The sequence below is a fragment of the Ovis aries genome, chromosome 3, assembly GCF_016772045.2.
Source record: "Ovis aries strain OAR_USU_Benz2616 breed Rambouillet chromosome 3, ARS-UI_Ramb_v3.0, whole genome shotgun sequence".
Classification (NCBI taxonomy): Eukaryota; Metazoa; Chordata; class Mammalia; order Artiodactyla; family Bovidae; genus Ovis; species Ovis aries.
In genome coordinates this window covers 1,132,463-1,149,148 of record NC_056056.1, presented here as the reverse complement: position 1 = coordinate 1,149,148, position 16,686 = coordinate 1,132,463, and the positions used below count along the sequence as shown (strand labels likewise).

The window sequence follows — 16,686 nt, the reverse complement described above, 5'->3', positions numbered from 1 at the left end:
GTCTGTTCTGTGTGGTCTCTCTCCATCAGTGCCCACAGGGCACGCGAGGCCCCTGCCACCCCCGGCTCTCTGAGCCTCCGTGGACCATCGGCTTGTGGCCGTGGGCTCAGCAGGGCAGAGAGGCCTGGTGACCCCCCACTCCCTGGACGGGCCTCCTCCACATGGGCGGGGTGGGGGGCCCTGTTCACAAGGACCTCCTGATGCTCTTCGTCACGGGACCCTCCTCGGCAGCACTCGCATTCCCGGACAGGGTGTGGGCCTCCCAGGACCCCGCCTCAGGGCTCCCAGGATACCTGATGCCCCAGGAACCTGTCTGGTGGGGTGGACGGTGCATGGGGGCAGCGAGATGCCCCAGGGCCCACTCTGTCTTTGAGGTGGGGGTGCACAGTGGAGGTCCCAGTGTTTTCTGGAAGGGTCTCCTGTTCAGAGGGTGAGGGAGTTGTATGGTAGCCTTAGAGCAGGCGCTGCTTTAATTTGGGAGCACAGGACGGAGACGTTCAGAGGCTGGCAGACTGAGGGGCCCCAGCGGGCTCTCCCGCCTCAGAGTGCGAATGCACGTGCCCGAACTCGGTGGTGGAACTCCGCACGGATGGTCCCCCTGCCCCCGGGGGTGCCAGCGTGCACAGCCGAGGCCCTTGGGGCCAGTGCGGCGTGAGGCGGCTCACTGGCTGTAGATGGGCCTCCCCAGGGCAGAGGGTCCCCACACCCTTCACAAGCAGGCTGTCTAGGGAAGGCGGCACAGGGCAGGGGGACGGAGGACGCTCGGGGTCACAGGCAGCTGAGATGCGGGGCTGGGCCAGGGGGAGCAGCCCTACCACCCCCGTTTCCTGGCGGCCCCAGGCGCCTTTCCCCCGAGAATCCCCTGGAACCTGTGCCAGGTGGGAGTGTCTGGGTCGCTGACTGTGCAGCCTGCCCTGGGGCACTGGGGGCCGCGGGCACGGGTGGTCGCCCTGAGCGGGGCACTCGCCAGGCAGGTGGACACGGGTGAGCTGGACAGCCTAGGCGCACAGGCCCAGCAGGGAGGTTCGGAGCTGGGCTGAGGGCCTGCCCGGGCCCTCCCGGGGGGCGCGGCACAGACTCCCATCCTGGTTGGAGGTCGGTGTCCCCCCAGGCAGCACAGCTGGCGGTGCCTGTGCCTCCCCACGGCCGCCTCTGCGTAGAGGCGGCCGCCCTGCAGGACGGACCCCAAGAGTGCGGGAGCTTCGAGGCTGGCGGTGAGGGCCTCCCCTCCCATTGCCCATCGAACCTGCCCTGGCCGGCTGGTGTCCCGGGGCCCAGGAGAGCCGGGTCCGGGGGGACCTGGGGCCAGAGCGGGTGAGGCAGGCGCACCGCGCCACCCCCTGGGCCACAAAGGCTCGGGTGGGCGTGGAGCTCCAGCTCCAGGCCTGGGGATCTGGGGCCAGACGCCACCTGGCCCCGCTCCCGGGTCCAGCACAGACCTTCGCCTCCAGGCCCAGGCCCAAGCCGAGGAGCTGGACTCCTCCTTCACCCCCCGGCGCCATCCACGCCTGGCCCTGGTCGTGTGCCAAGGCAATTCTTTGCATTTCAGGATGTGAGCCCGAGTATTCTCGCTGTTTGCATTTTGAACTGTCCCGCTGTTTGAAAATGAGCTCTGTGTGTAAATGGATCCTCCTCGAAGCTGGATGAGCCCCTCGGGATGGGGATGGGCACAGCAGACCCCTTGGAGGAGCCGCTGGAGCACTTGGTGCCCGCCTTCCGGGTCAGCGACCCCTCATACGTCACCAGCTTCCCGTGAGCCTACTAGCCTTCCTCTCGCCCAGCAGGTCCGGGACCCGCCTTCTCCCCGCCCTGCAGGTCCTGGGCCCGCCTTCCCCCCCGCCCAGCAGGTTCTGGACCCGCCTTCCTCCCGCCCTGCAGGTCCGGGACCCGCCTTCCCGCCGGCCCAGCAGGTCCTGGACCCGCAGTTCAAGAGGCGAGCGCCCCGCCCCCCCGGCCCAGCGGCCCAGCGACCGGCTGTGTGGCTTGGGAAAGTCTCTTCACCTCTCTGAGCCGGTCCATACGCGTGGACGGTGCGGCCTCGTGCCTGGCCCGGCGGAAAGGGCTCCCGAGGGACCGGGTTGTTTTCGTTGAGCTTTTCCTCCCCCGTGAAGAAGCTCTCTGCCTCCAGCCCTTGGGCAGAGCCGTCTTCCCATTTGTAAAGGAACCTCAGGATCCTATCTCGGGGTCCCCTCCAGGGAGCAGCCGGAGCAGGGATCGCTGGGGGCTGGCGGAGAGCCCCAGGGCCCCTCAGGTGTCTGTAAGGTGCTGGTTGGGGCTCATTCATTCAGCAAATCCGTATGCAGCACCTACTGTGTGCAGCGCAGCCAGGCCAGGCCGGAGCAATGAACAGAGCAGGCGCGGCCCTCCCCCCATCCTGCAGTTCCCTTTGGGGGGGGGCGGGCAGAGTGGGGCGGGGGCCAAGAGTTGGGAGGTGACCCAGAGTGGGGGTGGGGGCAGACAGGAGTGAGTCGGGCTCCCCCAGGAAGGGAGAGGTGGTCACCGTGGACAGAGGGCTCCCTCCAGCCGAGACTGCCGGCCCCCCCTGCTGACCAGGCCTTGGCGTCCAGATGGGCGGGGTCCAGAAGCCCGGCCCCCAGGGGGTGCCAGGGGAAGCCCGAGAGGAAGGAAAGGCCAGGCCCTGACTCTGCTGCCCAACCGCGCGCCCCCAGTGCCGTCTCCTCCATCCTGGGCACCCGGCTGGACCAGGGCTCGGAGGACTTCTGTCAGCCCCCCGACCTCCCCTGCCTCAGGCAGCTGCCACTCGACATGCCCAGCTCCAACCTGGAGCGCCGGGCTCGCCTTCTCCCAGCGCAGCTGGAGTCCGTGGACCTCGGCGAGGCAGAGCCGGAGGGGGAGGAGGGTGGAGGGACACGGGGGGAGCAGAGACTGGCCTCAGACAGCCCGTGTGGGGACCACCGTCGGGGACCGCGGTCTGGCGCTTCTGGCATGGGCGGCGGGATGTTTTCCGCCTTTGGAAGGCAGGCTCGGGGACCTCCTGCAGCCTCACCGCATCTCAGGATGTGGAACCGCCCCCAGCAGCAGCCCTGGCACAACCCGCAGACCTCGATCCGGGCGGCAGAAGCGGCAGCAGATGGAGCCGCTCCCGGAGCCGGAGGCGCCCCGCAGCGGCTGGACGGCCCCGAGCAGGAGCACCAGGGCTGCACCGCGGCGGCCCCTGGTCCTGAGGAGACTCCGACCCCGCCCGGACCCACCGCCCCGCCCGGAGGCCAGTCCACCCGGTGCCGGCGCCCCAGACCCTCCACCTCTCCCATAACATCTTTCTGGGTCATCCCCATGCACCAGCCCCAAGCATGCTGCATCCTGCGTCAGACATAGACTGGCGATTCAATTCACATGATAGTATACATGTTAGAATGTCATTCTCCCAAATCATCCCACCCTCTCCCTCTCCCTCTGAGTCCAAAAGTCCGTTATACACATCTGCAATCTTATTGTTTCATTTCCTATCATTTATGGTGTCTTTTGTTTTTCTCGTATCTGTCTTAATCGGAGAATAATTACAATAGTGTGATGGGTTTTGCCATGCATCAGCGTGAGCTGGCCACAGGCACAGTGTGTCCCCCTGTCCTGAACCTGCCTCCCGCCTCCCTCCCCGCCCCCTCCTGCCGGGCTGTCCCAGGACAGCGCTGGCGTGGGTGCCCCGCTTCGCGCACCCAGCTCGCTCTGCCCGTCGACTCTACGTGTGGCAGCGGGCCTCTTTCACTGCCATCCTCGCAGATCATCCCGCCCTCGTCTGCTCCCCGAGCCCAGAGGCTGTCCTCTCCACCCGTGTCTCCCCTGCTGCCCTGCACGCAGAGCTGGCGTCGCCATCTGTCTCAGTCCCTGTGTGAGCATCAATGTACAGTGTTACGCCTTCACAGAAGCAAGTCTGTTTTGAGTTGTGCGCTTCTGAGGTCTACAGCCCTCCCCACGGCCTCGGGCGGACAGGTTTCCTCCCGAGAAGGGAACCCAAAGTGTTCACTGACCCCCCTCTCCCCCAGCCCTAACCTGCTTCCTGTCTGCTCTTTCCCTGTTCTGGATGTTTCCTGTGAAGAGAATCATACAAGGTCGCTTTTTGTATCAGCCACATATTTTAAGAGGGGAGTAGTTAACTTTTGTTTTCTTTTTTAATTGGAAGTAGCATTTTTTGTTATATGAAAGGGAAATTTCAGGTGAGTTAAAGATAAGATATACAAATTGAAGTCTTTTTTGTAAAAACATGTACAGTCTCAGGGTTTAAGACCCCTGCTCTAAGCGTGGCCCCAGAGCCAGAAGACGGAAGCGTCTGGCTCCTCCCACGGCCAAACAGACAGACATGCCCAAAGCTGGGAGGACAGACAGCGAGCCGGGACGACGCCCCTCGCGTCCCAAGGCCAGAGAGCGGTTTGACACCCCTGTGGTCCCCAGATCTTGAAAGTCTGTTCTAAAAAGGGACAGAGGACAGACAAGGGCACGTCTAACAGGAGGCGACGCACGTGGTTGGTGCACGTGAGAGACGCTAGGACTCCCGGCGGCACGAGAACGTAAACACTGGAGACGGCAGTGTCGCCCCGGCCCTGGTGGGTTTCCAGGCTGGTGACAACCAGCGCTGGGGACAACGTGAGGAGAGGCCAGCAGACCCCCTGCAGGGAGGTGTGGAGGACACGCCTCTCTGGGAGAACCGTGCGTGGGACGCCAGGGCCCCACAGGCGCATCCCTTTACCTGCAGAGCGACTCCTGGGAGCTCACCCACGGGGCTCCTCGCGTGACGCGTGTGCCTGTGCACTTGGGGTGTCAGGGAGGAGGACCCCAGGGGCGTGTACCTGCAGAGCGACTCCCGGGAGCTCGCCATAGGAGTCCTCACAGATTTTCACAGCTGCTTTGTCAAGAGTCGCCATCACGGCACCAGTTGAGATGGCAGGGGCCGGAAACAATCGTCTCTGTGGAGGGGGGACGGGATCCACCAGGCGTGGTCCGCGTGGACGAGTGAATGCCCCACGGCTGCTAAAGTGGGTGGCGGCAGAGAGACTCCAGGGATGTCTTACCTGAGTCGTGTGGCCCAGCCCTCTGCATCCAGGATCCTGGCTGTGAGACCACGGATGTGATGTCAGCAGGGAGACGCACAGCGACGGGCATGGACCTGCGTGTGGGAGGCAGAGGTAGGCGGAGAGAGGCAGCGCAGAGGCCTCTGGGGGAACGTTCATGCCACGCCTGCTCTGGGTGGCATTTACATTTGTTATAAACAGTGTGTGTGTGTGTGTGCGTGCGTGTCTTTCTGTGTGTGCACAGTTCAGTTCAGTTCAGTCGCTCAGTCGTGTCCAACTCTTTGCGACCCCATGAATCGCAGCACACCAGGCCTCCCTGTCCATCACCATCTCCCAGAGTTCACTCAGACTCAAGTCCATTGAGTCCGTGATGCCATCCAGCCATCTCATCCTCGGTCGTCCCCTTCTCCTCCTGCCCCCAATCCCTCCCAGCATCAGGATCTTCCAATGAGTCAACTCTTCGCATGAGGTGGCCAAAGTACTGAAGCTTCAGCTTTAGCATCATTCCTTCCAAAGAAATCCCAGGGCTGATCTCCTTCAGAATGGACTGGTTGGATCTCCTTGCAGCCCAAGGGACTCTCAAGAGTCTTCTCCAACACCACAGTTCAAACGCATCAATTCTTCAGCGCTCAGCCTTCTTCACAGTCCAACTCTCACATCCATACATGACTACTGGAAAACCATAGCCTTGACTAGATGGAGCTTAGTTGGCAAAGTAATGTCTCTGCTTTTCAATATGCTATCTAGGTTGGTCATAACTTTTTTTCCAAGGAGTAAGCATCTTTTAATTTCATGGCTGCAGTCACCACCTGCAGTGATTTTGGAGCCCCCCAAAATAAAGTCTGACACTGTTTCCACTGTTTCCCATCTATTTCCCATGAAGTGATGGGACCGGATGCCATGATCTTCGTTTTCTGAATGTTGAGCTTTAAGCCAACTTTTTCACTCTGCTCTTTCACTTTCATCAAGAGGCTTTTAGCTCCTCTTCACTTTCTGCCTTAAGGGTGGTGTCATCTGCATATCTGAGGTTATTGAAATTTCTCCCGGCAATCTTGATTCCAGCTTGTGTTTCTTCCAGTCCAGCGTTTCTCATGATGTACTCTGCATAGAAGTTAAATAAGCAGGGTGACAATATACAGCCTTGACATACTCCTTTTCCTATTTGGAACCAGTCTGTTGTTCCATGTCCAGTTCTAACTGTTGCTTCCTGACCTGCATACAGATTTCTCAAGAGGCAGGTCAGGTGGTCTGTATTCCCATCTCTTGAAGAATTTTCCACAGTTTATTGTGATCCACACAGTCAAAGGCTTTGGCATAGTCAATAAAGCAGAAATAGATGTTTTCGGGAACTCTCTTGCTTTTCCATGATCCAACGGATATTGGCAATTTGATCTCTGGTTCCTCTGCCTTTTCTAAAACCAGCTTGAACATCAGGAAGTTCACGGTTCACGTATTGCTGAAGCCTGGCTTGGAGAATTTTGAGCATTATTTTACTAGCGTGTGAGATGAGTGCATTGTGTGGTAGTTTGAGCATTCTTTGGCATTGCCTTTCTTAGGGATTGGAATGAAAACTGACCTTTTCCAGTCCTGTGGCCACTGCTGAGTTTTCTAAATTTGCTGGCATATTGAGTGCAGCACTTTCACAGCACCATCTTTCAGGATTTGAAACAGCTCAACTGGAATTCCATCACCTCCACTAGATTTGTTCATAGTGATGCTTTCTAAGGCCCACTTGACTTCACATTCCAGGATGTCTGGCTTTAGGTTAGTGATCACATCATCATGATTATCCGGGTCGTGAAGATCTTTTTTGTACAGTTCTTCTGTGAATTCTTGCCACCTCTTCTTAACATCTTCTGCTTCTGTTAGGTCCAGACCATTTCTGTCCTTTATCGAGCCCATCTTTGCATGAAACGTTCCCTTGGTATCTCTAATTTTCTTGAAGAGATCTCTAATCTTTCCCATTCTGTTGTTTTCCTCTATTTCTTTGCATTGACCGCTGAAGAAGGCTTTCTTATCTCTTCTTGCTATTCTTTTGGAACTCTGCATTCAGATGCTTATATCTTTCCTTTTCTCCTTTGCTTTTCGCCTCTCTTCTTTTCACAGCTATTTGTAAGGCCTCCTCAGACAGCCATTTTGCTTTTTTGCATGTCTTTTCCATGGGGACGGTCTTGATCCCTGTCTCCTGTACAATGTCACGAACCTCATTCCATAGTTCATCAGGCACTCTATCAGATCTAGGCCCTTAAATCTATTCCTCACTTCCACTGTATAATCATAAGGGACTTTATTTAGGTCATACCTGAATGGTCTAGCGGTTTTCCCTACTTTCTTCAATTTAAGTCTGAATTTGGCAATAAGGAATTCATGATCTGAGCCACAGTCAGCTCCCGGTCTTGTTTTTGTTGACTGTATAGAGCTTCTCCATCTTTGGCTGCAAAGAATATAATCAATCTGATTTCGGTGTTGACCATCTGGTGCTGTCCATGTGAAGAGTCTTCTCTTGTGTTGTTGGAAGAGGGTGTTTGCTATGACCAGTGCGTTTTCTTGGCAAAACTCTATTAGTCTTTGCCCTGCTTCATTCTGCATTCCAAGGCCAAATTTGCCTGTCACTCCAGGTGTTTCTTGACTTCCTACTTTTGCATTCCAGTCCCCTATTACGAAAAGGACATCTTTTTTGTGTGTTAGTTCTAAAAGGTCTTGTAGGTCTTCATAAAAACCATTCAACTTCAGCTTCTTCAGCGTCACTGGTTGGGGCATAGACTTGGATTACTGTGATATTGAATGGTTTGCCTTGGAGACGAACAGAGATCATTCTGTCGTTTTTGAGATTGCATCCAAGTACTGCATTTAGGACTCTTTTGTTGACCATGATTGCTACTCCATTTCTTCTGAGGGATTCCTGCCCGCAGTAGTAGATATAATGGTCATCTGAGTTAAATTCACCCATGCCAGTCCATTTTAGTTCGCTGACTCCTAGAATGTCCACGTTCACCCTTGCCATCTCGTTTGACCGCTTCCAATTTGCACAGAATTTTGTCTTGTGCAGACATGTGCTACATGGCCGTGTGATGTGTGAGTGTACGTGTGTGCACGCGTGTAAACACGTGTGTGAGTGTGTTGTGCTGATGTGTGTCTCCTGTGCACGCTCACATGTGTGCATTCGTCTGTGTGCATGTGTGTGTGTGTCTGTGTACACGTGTGTCTGTGAGTGTGCATGTCTGTCTGTGCACAGGTGAGGGAAGGCTCCAGACCGTTCCTGCACTGCAGAGCTCTTAACTCCAGTGGTGGGTGGTCCCGTCCCCCCCAGACCCCAGAACCTTCTATGACCCCTCCCCCTGACCATGCAGCCCCTCTGCTGGGGGCACACCACCCTGAGGTCACGAGAGGCCAGGGCTCCCCTCCTGGGAGGTCCCCCGCTGCTCCCGAGGGCCTCAGCCCTTCTGTGTGTCCCCCGCTTGCGGCTCCTCACACGCAGTGGCCCCTCCTCGCTGTCGGATGGCAGGAAGGAACGCCTGCTCCATGCAGTCAGCCTAGCGTGGGCACTGCCCCCTGAGAGGCCCCGGAACCATCCCTCTCGCTGGTCCTGGCAGCGCCACCTGTGTGCCCTTCCCAGCCAGTCGAGGCCCAGGTGAGGCTCGTGGTGAGGACCTTAAGGTGTGGCTGGACCAGGGGGCCGGGCAGCTCAGCGTGAGACGGAGATGATCCTGGTGTGCCCAGGCCAGTGCCATCACTTCTGATATGGGGGGGGCGGCGCAGCCGGGCAGCTCAGCGTGAGATGGAGACGATACTGGTGATCTGGGGCCCAGTGCCATCACCCCTGATATGGGGAGGGGGTAGGGGCGGCCGGGCAGCTCAGCTTGAGATGGAGACGATACTGGTGATCCGGGGCCCAGTGCCATCACCCCTGACACGGGGAGGGGGTGGGGGCGGGAGGGGCCGGGCAGCTCAGCATGAGACAGAGACGATGCTGATGATCCCAGGGCCCAGTGCCATCACCCCTGACACGGGGAGGGGGCGGGAGGGGCCGGGCAGGGAGGATGTGGGGTGGGCAGTCAGAAGACCTGGCACGGGGGCTCCACAGGACGCCCCCACACTGGTGAGGGGCTTGCACTCGGGGAACCCCCTCTCTGGTGTCTCCTTGTCAGGAAGGAACACAGAGTGCCAGGGGCCCCTTGTCTGCCTGGGGTCCTGCTGTGTCCAGGAGGGTCCTGGCTGCCAGGGCCCAACCCCGGTGGATCCAGGGTGACTCGAAGGTGGGGACGGAGTCGGCGTCCTGGAAAAAACTTATTTAATTACAGATACAGAGGGAGATTAGGAACAGATAGTAGAAAAAGAGGCTGAATTCAGCCAGGAAAGCGGGGAGCGAGAAAAAGACGACACGGGGGAATCAGTCTTTCCAGAAACTGATCCGATTTCTTTATTTTTCGGGTTTGTTTATATACCTTTTTGTTGTACATGGGGATGAATACAGAGTCACGCGGGGGTCAGCAGACCCGACCCTTGTCACAATCAGGTGCTTTGTATAAAATTATACAAAGGTCTTATGAGTTTCATCATCTTTTGGCCATGAGGTCTGCTGACATTTTATGGCCCTTTCTGATACTGGTCAGTTAACCAGAAATCTTATTTTTCCAGGGGTGATTTTTTCTCAAATCAGGCGCCACCCTCCAAATAAAGTTGCATTCCTATAGGGTGAGGGTGTAGTGAGTTACAATCAAGAAAGGAATTTACTTAACCTAAGGTTTAACATGATTAATCTTAAAGGTTAATACTTATTTTTCCTATATGCTAGTTATATTCATTATAAGGGCAGGAATATGAAGTTTTAGCAGCAAATATTGGCTCAACAAATGTAAACCCTTCACCAATGTTCCCCTTAAGATCTATTTTGTTTTAAGAAGGTGATAAAGTTACATTTTTGCATAGCAAGGACACAGTGATTTATAACAGAGTACAGTGGTCTATAATAAAAGAATTCATTAACTCAAAAAGTCTAGTATTGCTAACATCAAAAACTACTATATTTCCTTTTCTATATTCCAAATACATTGATTAATATATTCCCAGGTGCCTAAGGATATGGAGGCCTGGCGGCAATCATTGACTCATCAATGAAAAAAGCCCTATGCTGATACTCCAAACTCTCTGTGCTGTTTATGGCTGAGAGGCTGTCATACAACTAGTCTGTCAGCAGAGAGGTTTGACCTGAGACATCTTTGTCACACCCAGAGCAGGGAATTAGCAGTAATTATTGGCAGGACAAATGAAAAGACCCTTCACCAATATAATTCCTAATCAACCTACTAATACTATACTAATGATCTTCTAACTTCTCAAAAGAGTCTGTATTTAGAAAGTTTTAAAACATCCCGTGCCTCTCACAGTTGGGAGGCTGTAAACCATCACATGCGGCCGGACGAGCCTGATCAGGCAGGCCAGAGAACCTCCAGAGTTCGTAAGCTGAAACGCTCTTGTCACGCCCAGGCATTTTTATTAACTGGAGCAAGTTAACTCCTTCTCTGAGAGAAATGGTCATGGGGGAGAGCTCCCCGCAAAGTACTCTGGTTTTGGGGTAGATGCTCGGGAACAGGGGGTTTCCTGAGGCTTGATCACGCCTTTGCGTATGCCAAGCTTCCTTCCTCATGACCTTTGCCATGGGCGGAGCTCCTCACGCTGGCTCCCAACACCTGGCTAGCTGGCTGCCCCACTGGGGAGTAGCACCGACCCTGTGTGGAGGGACCCCTTGTCCCTAGTCTCCAGGGAGGCTGGGCTGGGATCCGCCTCCCACCACGAGAAAGGAGACCCTGGTCACCATCGGCTGGCTATCAGGCTGCACGTCGCCCCAGGGGGATCTAGGGAAACGGCGGGGTCAGCGTCAGAAGAGGCCAGAGGTCCCTGCAGACGCGGTCCCCTCCCCAGGGGCAGCACCTGTGTGCAGCCAGGCCTGAGTGGGGGACCAGCAGTCGTCCGGGTCTGGGGCCCAGTGTTGGGCCGTCCTTGTCCTGTGCGCCTGGCCCAGCCTGGCCCGGCCTGGCCCCCCTCACTCCCACCTCGGCCTCCAGCTTGTGGGGGCCTGCGGGGCCGGGCGATCCCCACCTGCACACGTGGCCCCACCTGGGCCTGGGGCTGACCCTGCCACCCTTACCCTTCCCCCAACCATGGGACCACCCAAACCTGCGCTCCTGGGTATCAGACCCCTCCCCCAACCATGGGACCACCCAAACCTGCGCTCCTGGGTATCAGACCCCTCCCCCAAACATGGGACCACCCAAAGCCTGTGCTCCTGGGTATTAGACCCCTCCTCCCAACCACACAACCACCCAAACCTGAGCTTGTGGGCATCAGACCTGCAGAGACCACCCGGGACCTCGGGCAGAGCTGCCAGCACCTGCTTCTCCCCGGACCCCCAGGCCCATCCGACAGAGACACACACCACGGGGACCCAGGACACAAGCGGGTCCTCTGGTCCCTCCTGCAAGGCTTCCACCTCCCTGTCCTCCCCTCTCACCCCCCGAGGGGCCCCACAGACAGGCAGAGCCCCTGGGGACGCTGAAGCCTTTTATTTGAAGCCAGGAGAGGGGAGGGAGGGCTGGGCGAGAAAGCAGGGCAGGGGAGCAGGGGGTGGGGAGGCCCAAGTTCCAGGGGCTCCTCCCACATCCTGCAGGATGGCGGGTCCTGATGGCGCTGCCGGGGGCTGCTGTGGAGCCTGGTGCCCCCTGCCCTGGAGAGGAGGGGAAAGGTCATGGAGGAAGGGGGCAGATGGGGTTCTCCTTGCCCCCAGGGATGCAGCGTGGAGGGTGGAATGCACCTTCCACCGGAGGCACAGCTGGACGGGCACCATCCTGAGTTACCCAACAGTGAGCCCTGAGCACAGAGAGGGCGCCTATGTGTGGAGTGCAGCCCAGGAACAGACCCTGCAGGGCGGGGCCGGCCGGCTGGGCCCTCAGAGCAGAGACGCCGCCTCCTGGCCACGCGGGTCCCTCCTGCCTGCCCTGGGGAGCCTGGTGGACCCTGACACCCCACTGAACCGACCCTCGATTGCTTCAAGGACCACTCACCCTAGTCACTTTCAGGCTTGCAGCTTTCTGTAGAGACCAAGACAAACCCAGGAGTGAGAAGACGCCCCACACAGGGGCCCAGACCCCTCACCGCCTGTAGCCCAGATGTGGGTCACGGAGACCCAGAGCGGGGCCCCCCGGGGCTCCCTGTGACCCGTCACAGAGCTGACGTCTCCCCACGGAGGGACCGGGGAGAAGCAGGAGGGGGCGGAGGGAGGGACCCAGGGCGTGAAGAGGACGCAGAGGGGACCCAGGGATGCCGCAGGGCCGGCCCCTCACCCGTCTGCTGAGGTGTGAAGATGTCCTCCGGAGACAAGCCCTTGCGCTGTGCGAATTTCTTAAAAGCCTCCAGAGCCTCTGGGTTCACGTCGGGATTCCTACCTGCAGGCCAGGCGCCCGGTGAGTCAGGCCTCGAGGGACACCCGGAAGGGCAGGAGGGGTCTGTCTGGAGTGGACCCCTAGCAGGTGCGGAGGAGACAGGCCCCTCCCAGCCAGCAGGTCCCGGGGAAAGAGGGGGGAAGCCCCAGGGGACACCCAAGTTCCTGGGGGCCTGGGAGGACACCCCAGGACAGATCCCAGAGCCACCTGCAGCGTCAGGCCCCTGACCTGGAAGGGCTCCCCTCCCAGAGGAACTGCGCTGCCCTCTGACCAGAGAACCCTGGCCTTCACCCCTGTGAGGGTCCCTGCCCCGAGAACTCCTCCGTCAGCGTCTCCTGCCTCCGGAAGTGGGGCTCGGAATGTGCCTCCGGAGCGGTCTGTCGGGCCAGAGGGCACTGTCTGCCTGCACAGGCCCCTGGGCACTCAAGGGCCAGCACTTGGGCCTGTGTGTGTCATGCCCTCAAGCGCTGCCCCTTCGGAGATGCAGAAGCCCTGGGCAGAGAAGGGCTGTTGCCGGGCGGGCAGGGCCCCTGGAGCAGAGACGGGGCCAGGCTGGGAGAGGGGACTCACTCAAGAGCTTGGCTGCTCTGAACCTTCCCGCCTCGAACGGCCCTTCACAGTAAAACATGAGGTGGTCCTTTGTAGGCAGTTCCTCCACTTCCACATGGGTCTTGCCCCTCGCTGCGGAGGGCCACGGGCCGGGCGTGTCAGCAGAGTCCTGGCCCCTGGCTTGGTGGCGGTGAGCGGGCCCCGACTGCCATGCCCCCCGGATCTAGTCACCTGCCCCCTGGTGCCCCCGCCTGCCCTGAGCCCCGGCAGGGGGCTCCCCATCCTGACGGCCCCCTCTCGGCCACAGGGCCCCTGAGGCCCCACCCCGCCGTCCCGGACTCACAGGCGGTGTAAGTGCCGGACCTGCTGGTCTTCTCCAGGACGACGTCCACGTCGTAGCAGAAGCCCCGGGTCCTGGAGGACACAGCCCCGTGCACAGGGGCCTGAGGTCCCCTCCGTCCTGGGGATGCTCGGGGCCCGCACCCCGGCCCTGGAGCAGCGCAGGGGACCCCGACTCCGGGTGGAGCCTTCTGCTTCTCCACCCCCGACCCGGCAGAGCCCTGGCCCCTTCTTCAGAGTTCAGTGGGCGTTCAGCCTCTCCCCACGCCTACGGATGGCCGGAGGACCCTGAAGGGGGTGGGCTCGCAGCCGCTGCCCAGCCCGGCCTGATGAAGGGCCTCGGGCCTGGGAAAGCGGGGCCAGCGGGCGGCCAGGAGCAGCCCAAACACTGACCTGAGTGTCGTGGAGGCCCACACGTGGGTGTTGCTCAGGGCGGAGAACGTGATGGGGAACACCCTGTCCCCTGTGAGGCCCTCGGTCTCCACGACGGCCGTGATGAACCACTTCCCCAAAACCTGGAATGCGTGTGAGCCTGGCGGCCGCCTCCACTCCTCCTCACCAGCCACCCTCCCACGGCCAGCTCCCTCGACCCGACGCCCCCTGGAGCCCCCTCGGACACCCGCAGGCTGCTCCCCCAGCACATCTGAGGTCCCCTCCTTCCAGCACCTTCCTGGGGTGCTGCTTGGGGCTGAGCACATGGGGCGGAGGCCCCCTTGGCCCCCAGTCTCCCAGCCCTGGCAGTCACTGTCTGTGGGGAGGGCCAGGGCCGAGCCCTACACCACATCTCCCTCCTGACCCCGAGACGCTGGCCGCCATGGATAGGGAGGGCTCAGCCCAGGACCCCCGACCCCCACCCTCCCCCAGAGCCTCACATCCGGCTCCTGGAAGGACAGGTTGTCCTGGGCCTGCAGGGCCGAGGTCAGGCCGAGGGCGACGGTCAGAGTCAGGGCCAGGGTCCTCATCTCTGGGGCTCTGGGCTCACGCCGCAGGCAGGTCCTCTCACTGAGGCTCCGAGAGGCTCTGTGGGCCCTCCCTCAGCCGCCCTTTGTACCCCCAGCCCAGGGTCCCAGGGAGCTTGGCCCAGAGCCCCCCTACCCCCGCGCTCTGTGGCCAGCTGGCAAGGGAACCTGTCATTTCCACCCACGGCTCATTAAGCTGCAGGGCCCCACGCGGTCTGTGGGGGGCGGAGGGCCGTCCTGCAGCTGGGGCGACGGGAGGGGGCCTCTGGCCTCACCGTCAGCCTGCTCCCCTCTACGAGTGCACCTCCCCCCTCCTGCAGGGTCTTCCGTGAGCCCGAGGTCTGACCCGCAGGGGAGCAGGGCAGATAAGGAATGGGAGGCAGGCGTCCAGCTCAGTCCTGGCCTTGCTGCCTGGCAGGCGGTTATCCCTGTGGGCCCCCTGGCCTGCCACCTTCTGCACCATTTGAGGATTCAGGGCTCAGCTCCCGCATGGCCTCCTCGGGGAGTCCTCCAAGGTACGCCCCAACTGCGTCACATTCCCTGTGGATTGTCTGTGGAGAGCAGTTTTCATGTTCTGGGCCCCTGACATGAAGGAGGCTGAGAATGGTGGAAGCGTATTCCCTCCCAGTGCTGAGGCCCCAGGTCGGAGATCCAGGTGCCGGTAGGGCCGGCCTTCTGCCGTCTCTGGGGCGGGGGGTCCCTCCTGCCTCCTGCAGCTCCCGGCGGCCCCTGGCTTGTGGCCACAATCCCCGACCCTCCACTCCGTCCCCTCACGCCTTCTCCTACGTGTCTGTCTAGACACCAGCCCTGAGCTGCAGGGCGATCTCGCCTCACCATCGGTAACCCAGTCCCACCTCACGGGCCCACTTCCGTCAGTTCCCAGGCCCGGATGGGGTGTTTGGGGGCCGCCCACCCCCTGCCCTGGAGCTCCTGCCTGAATGACCCCACCGGTGTCTGTCCGCCTGTCTGAGCCCTGGGTGGGGAGCCTGCCCGCTTGTCCACAACTGCACGGGGGCACAGGGGACCCCACCCTCAGAGGGGCCGTCCGGCCTGCTCCCTCGTGGCAGCCCCTCGCCATGTCCGACCGCTCTCTGCGGTGTCCAGCTGTCTGCATTTCACAGCAGCCAGCTCGGGGACACAGCACTGGGCCAGGGCGGGGCCCCCTTCTCTCCCCGGGGACGGAGGAGGTTCTGGTCTTGGCATGCCCTCCTGGGACTCGGGGCTGACCGAAAAGGCAGCCAGGGCCACAGGTGGACCCTGGGCCCCCACAAAGGCGCGTTTGTGCCGCACAGGGCAGGGCTTGCCCCCTCCCGCCACCACACACTCGCATGACCCTACCCTCTGGGGGCGGAACTGAACGTTCAGCTGGACCCACTAATTACCACAGTTGCCATCCAAGGTGCCGCTGAGCAGGGGCCTGCCCTCCACAGGTGGCCAGGGGGCAGGCCCAGTGCCCTTTCAGGAGACAAGGAGGCAGGCCCGGCCTGTGTGACCCTCTCCCGGGGCCTGGCAGGACGGCACCCCCTGCCACGTCCTGGAGAGACAAGGTGTCCCTGGACCTGGGATACCCTGGCTTCTGCAGAGGCCTCTCAGCCTGGCCCACTGTCATAAGACGCCTGGACAGCCGGGCACCGGGCACCCAAGAGGCAGGGTTGGTCCACAGCCCAGCTGAGGTTCGCTGGGAAATGGACAGAGGCTGGCAGGCCAAGCAGGCTCTGAGCCACCACCCCGAGGTAGACAAGAAGCCATTCAGCCCATGTTTATAGACGCAGGTCCATGTGAGTGATGGACAGGCAGGCACATACGTCAGCAGGAGGCCCACGGGTTTTTGGACAAAGGTGTAACGGCAGTTCGAGGAGAAAGGATGACCTTCTCGACGGGCTGTGCTGGAGTCGCGGAGCCGCTGACGCCCGCCTGCACGTGGAGCACTTCCGCATCCGCCGCCCCTCAGCCTCGATTTCCGAACTATCTCTGCCTTGACCGCAGCCTAATCTGCACTGGAAGCAAACAGACAATGAAGTCAACAAATGAACCTGTAATTGACGAGGCCGGCACCAAACCCACGCTCGGCTGCTCGAAAGGCCGGTACTCAAGTGCCAAGAGCTGGGGGAGGGAAAAGCTGCTTCACTCAGGAGGCCGGCAGCCTGGGGAGACGGCGGGCCGGGGCCCAGCCCGTCCCGAGCTGCTGGTTAGGCGACAGGCTTCAAAGGCCACGTGGGGAGGGGGCCGCAAAGGTGTGAACAGCTTGTGCTCGGCGCTGCAGATGGTTTCAGGGGTCTGGGGTCTCCGTGCTTGTGGTCAGCAGTTTCCATCTGGTGGGGGGTCCGCTTCCTGTAAAAACACCTTTAACGCGTGTGTCAGGCCTAAACTGTCCCC

At 60.0% G+C, this 16,686-nt stretch overlaps 1 protein-coding gene across 2 annotated transcripts; it reads right to left on the bottom strand.

The window, feature by feature from the left end:
• Nucleotides 1–11,572: 11,572 nt before the first annotated feature.
• LOC105607196 (lipocalin-1-like) lies at nucleotides 11,573–14,380 on the bottom strand. Of its 2 annotated transcripts, none has more exons than XM_042245243.1 (7): nucleotides 14,224–14,380; nucleotides 13,745–13,866; nucleotides 13,356–13,426; nucleotides 13,034–13,144; nucleotides 12,365–12,466; nucleotides 12,086–12,112; nucleotides 11,573–11,743 (listed from the first exon to the last, which is right to left on the bottom strand). In XM_042245243.1, the coding sequence occupies exons 1-6, from the start codon at nucleotides 14,311–14,313 to the stop codon at nucleotides 12,087–12,089; spliced, it is 522 nt and encodes a 173-aa protein (XP_042101177.1). In that variant the 5' UTR covers nucleotides 14,314–14,380; the 3' UTR covers nucleotides 11,573–11,743; nucleotide 12,086. The 2 variants fall into 2 exon arrangements, with proteins under 2 accessions (XP_042101177.1, XP_042101176.1); XM_042245242.2 differs by having other exon boundaries at nucleotides 11,573–11,748; nucleotides 14,224–14,379.
• Between the last annotated feature and the right edge of the window lie 2,306 nt (nucleotides 14,381–16,686).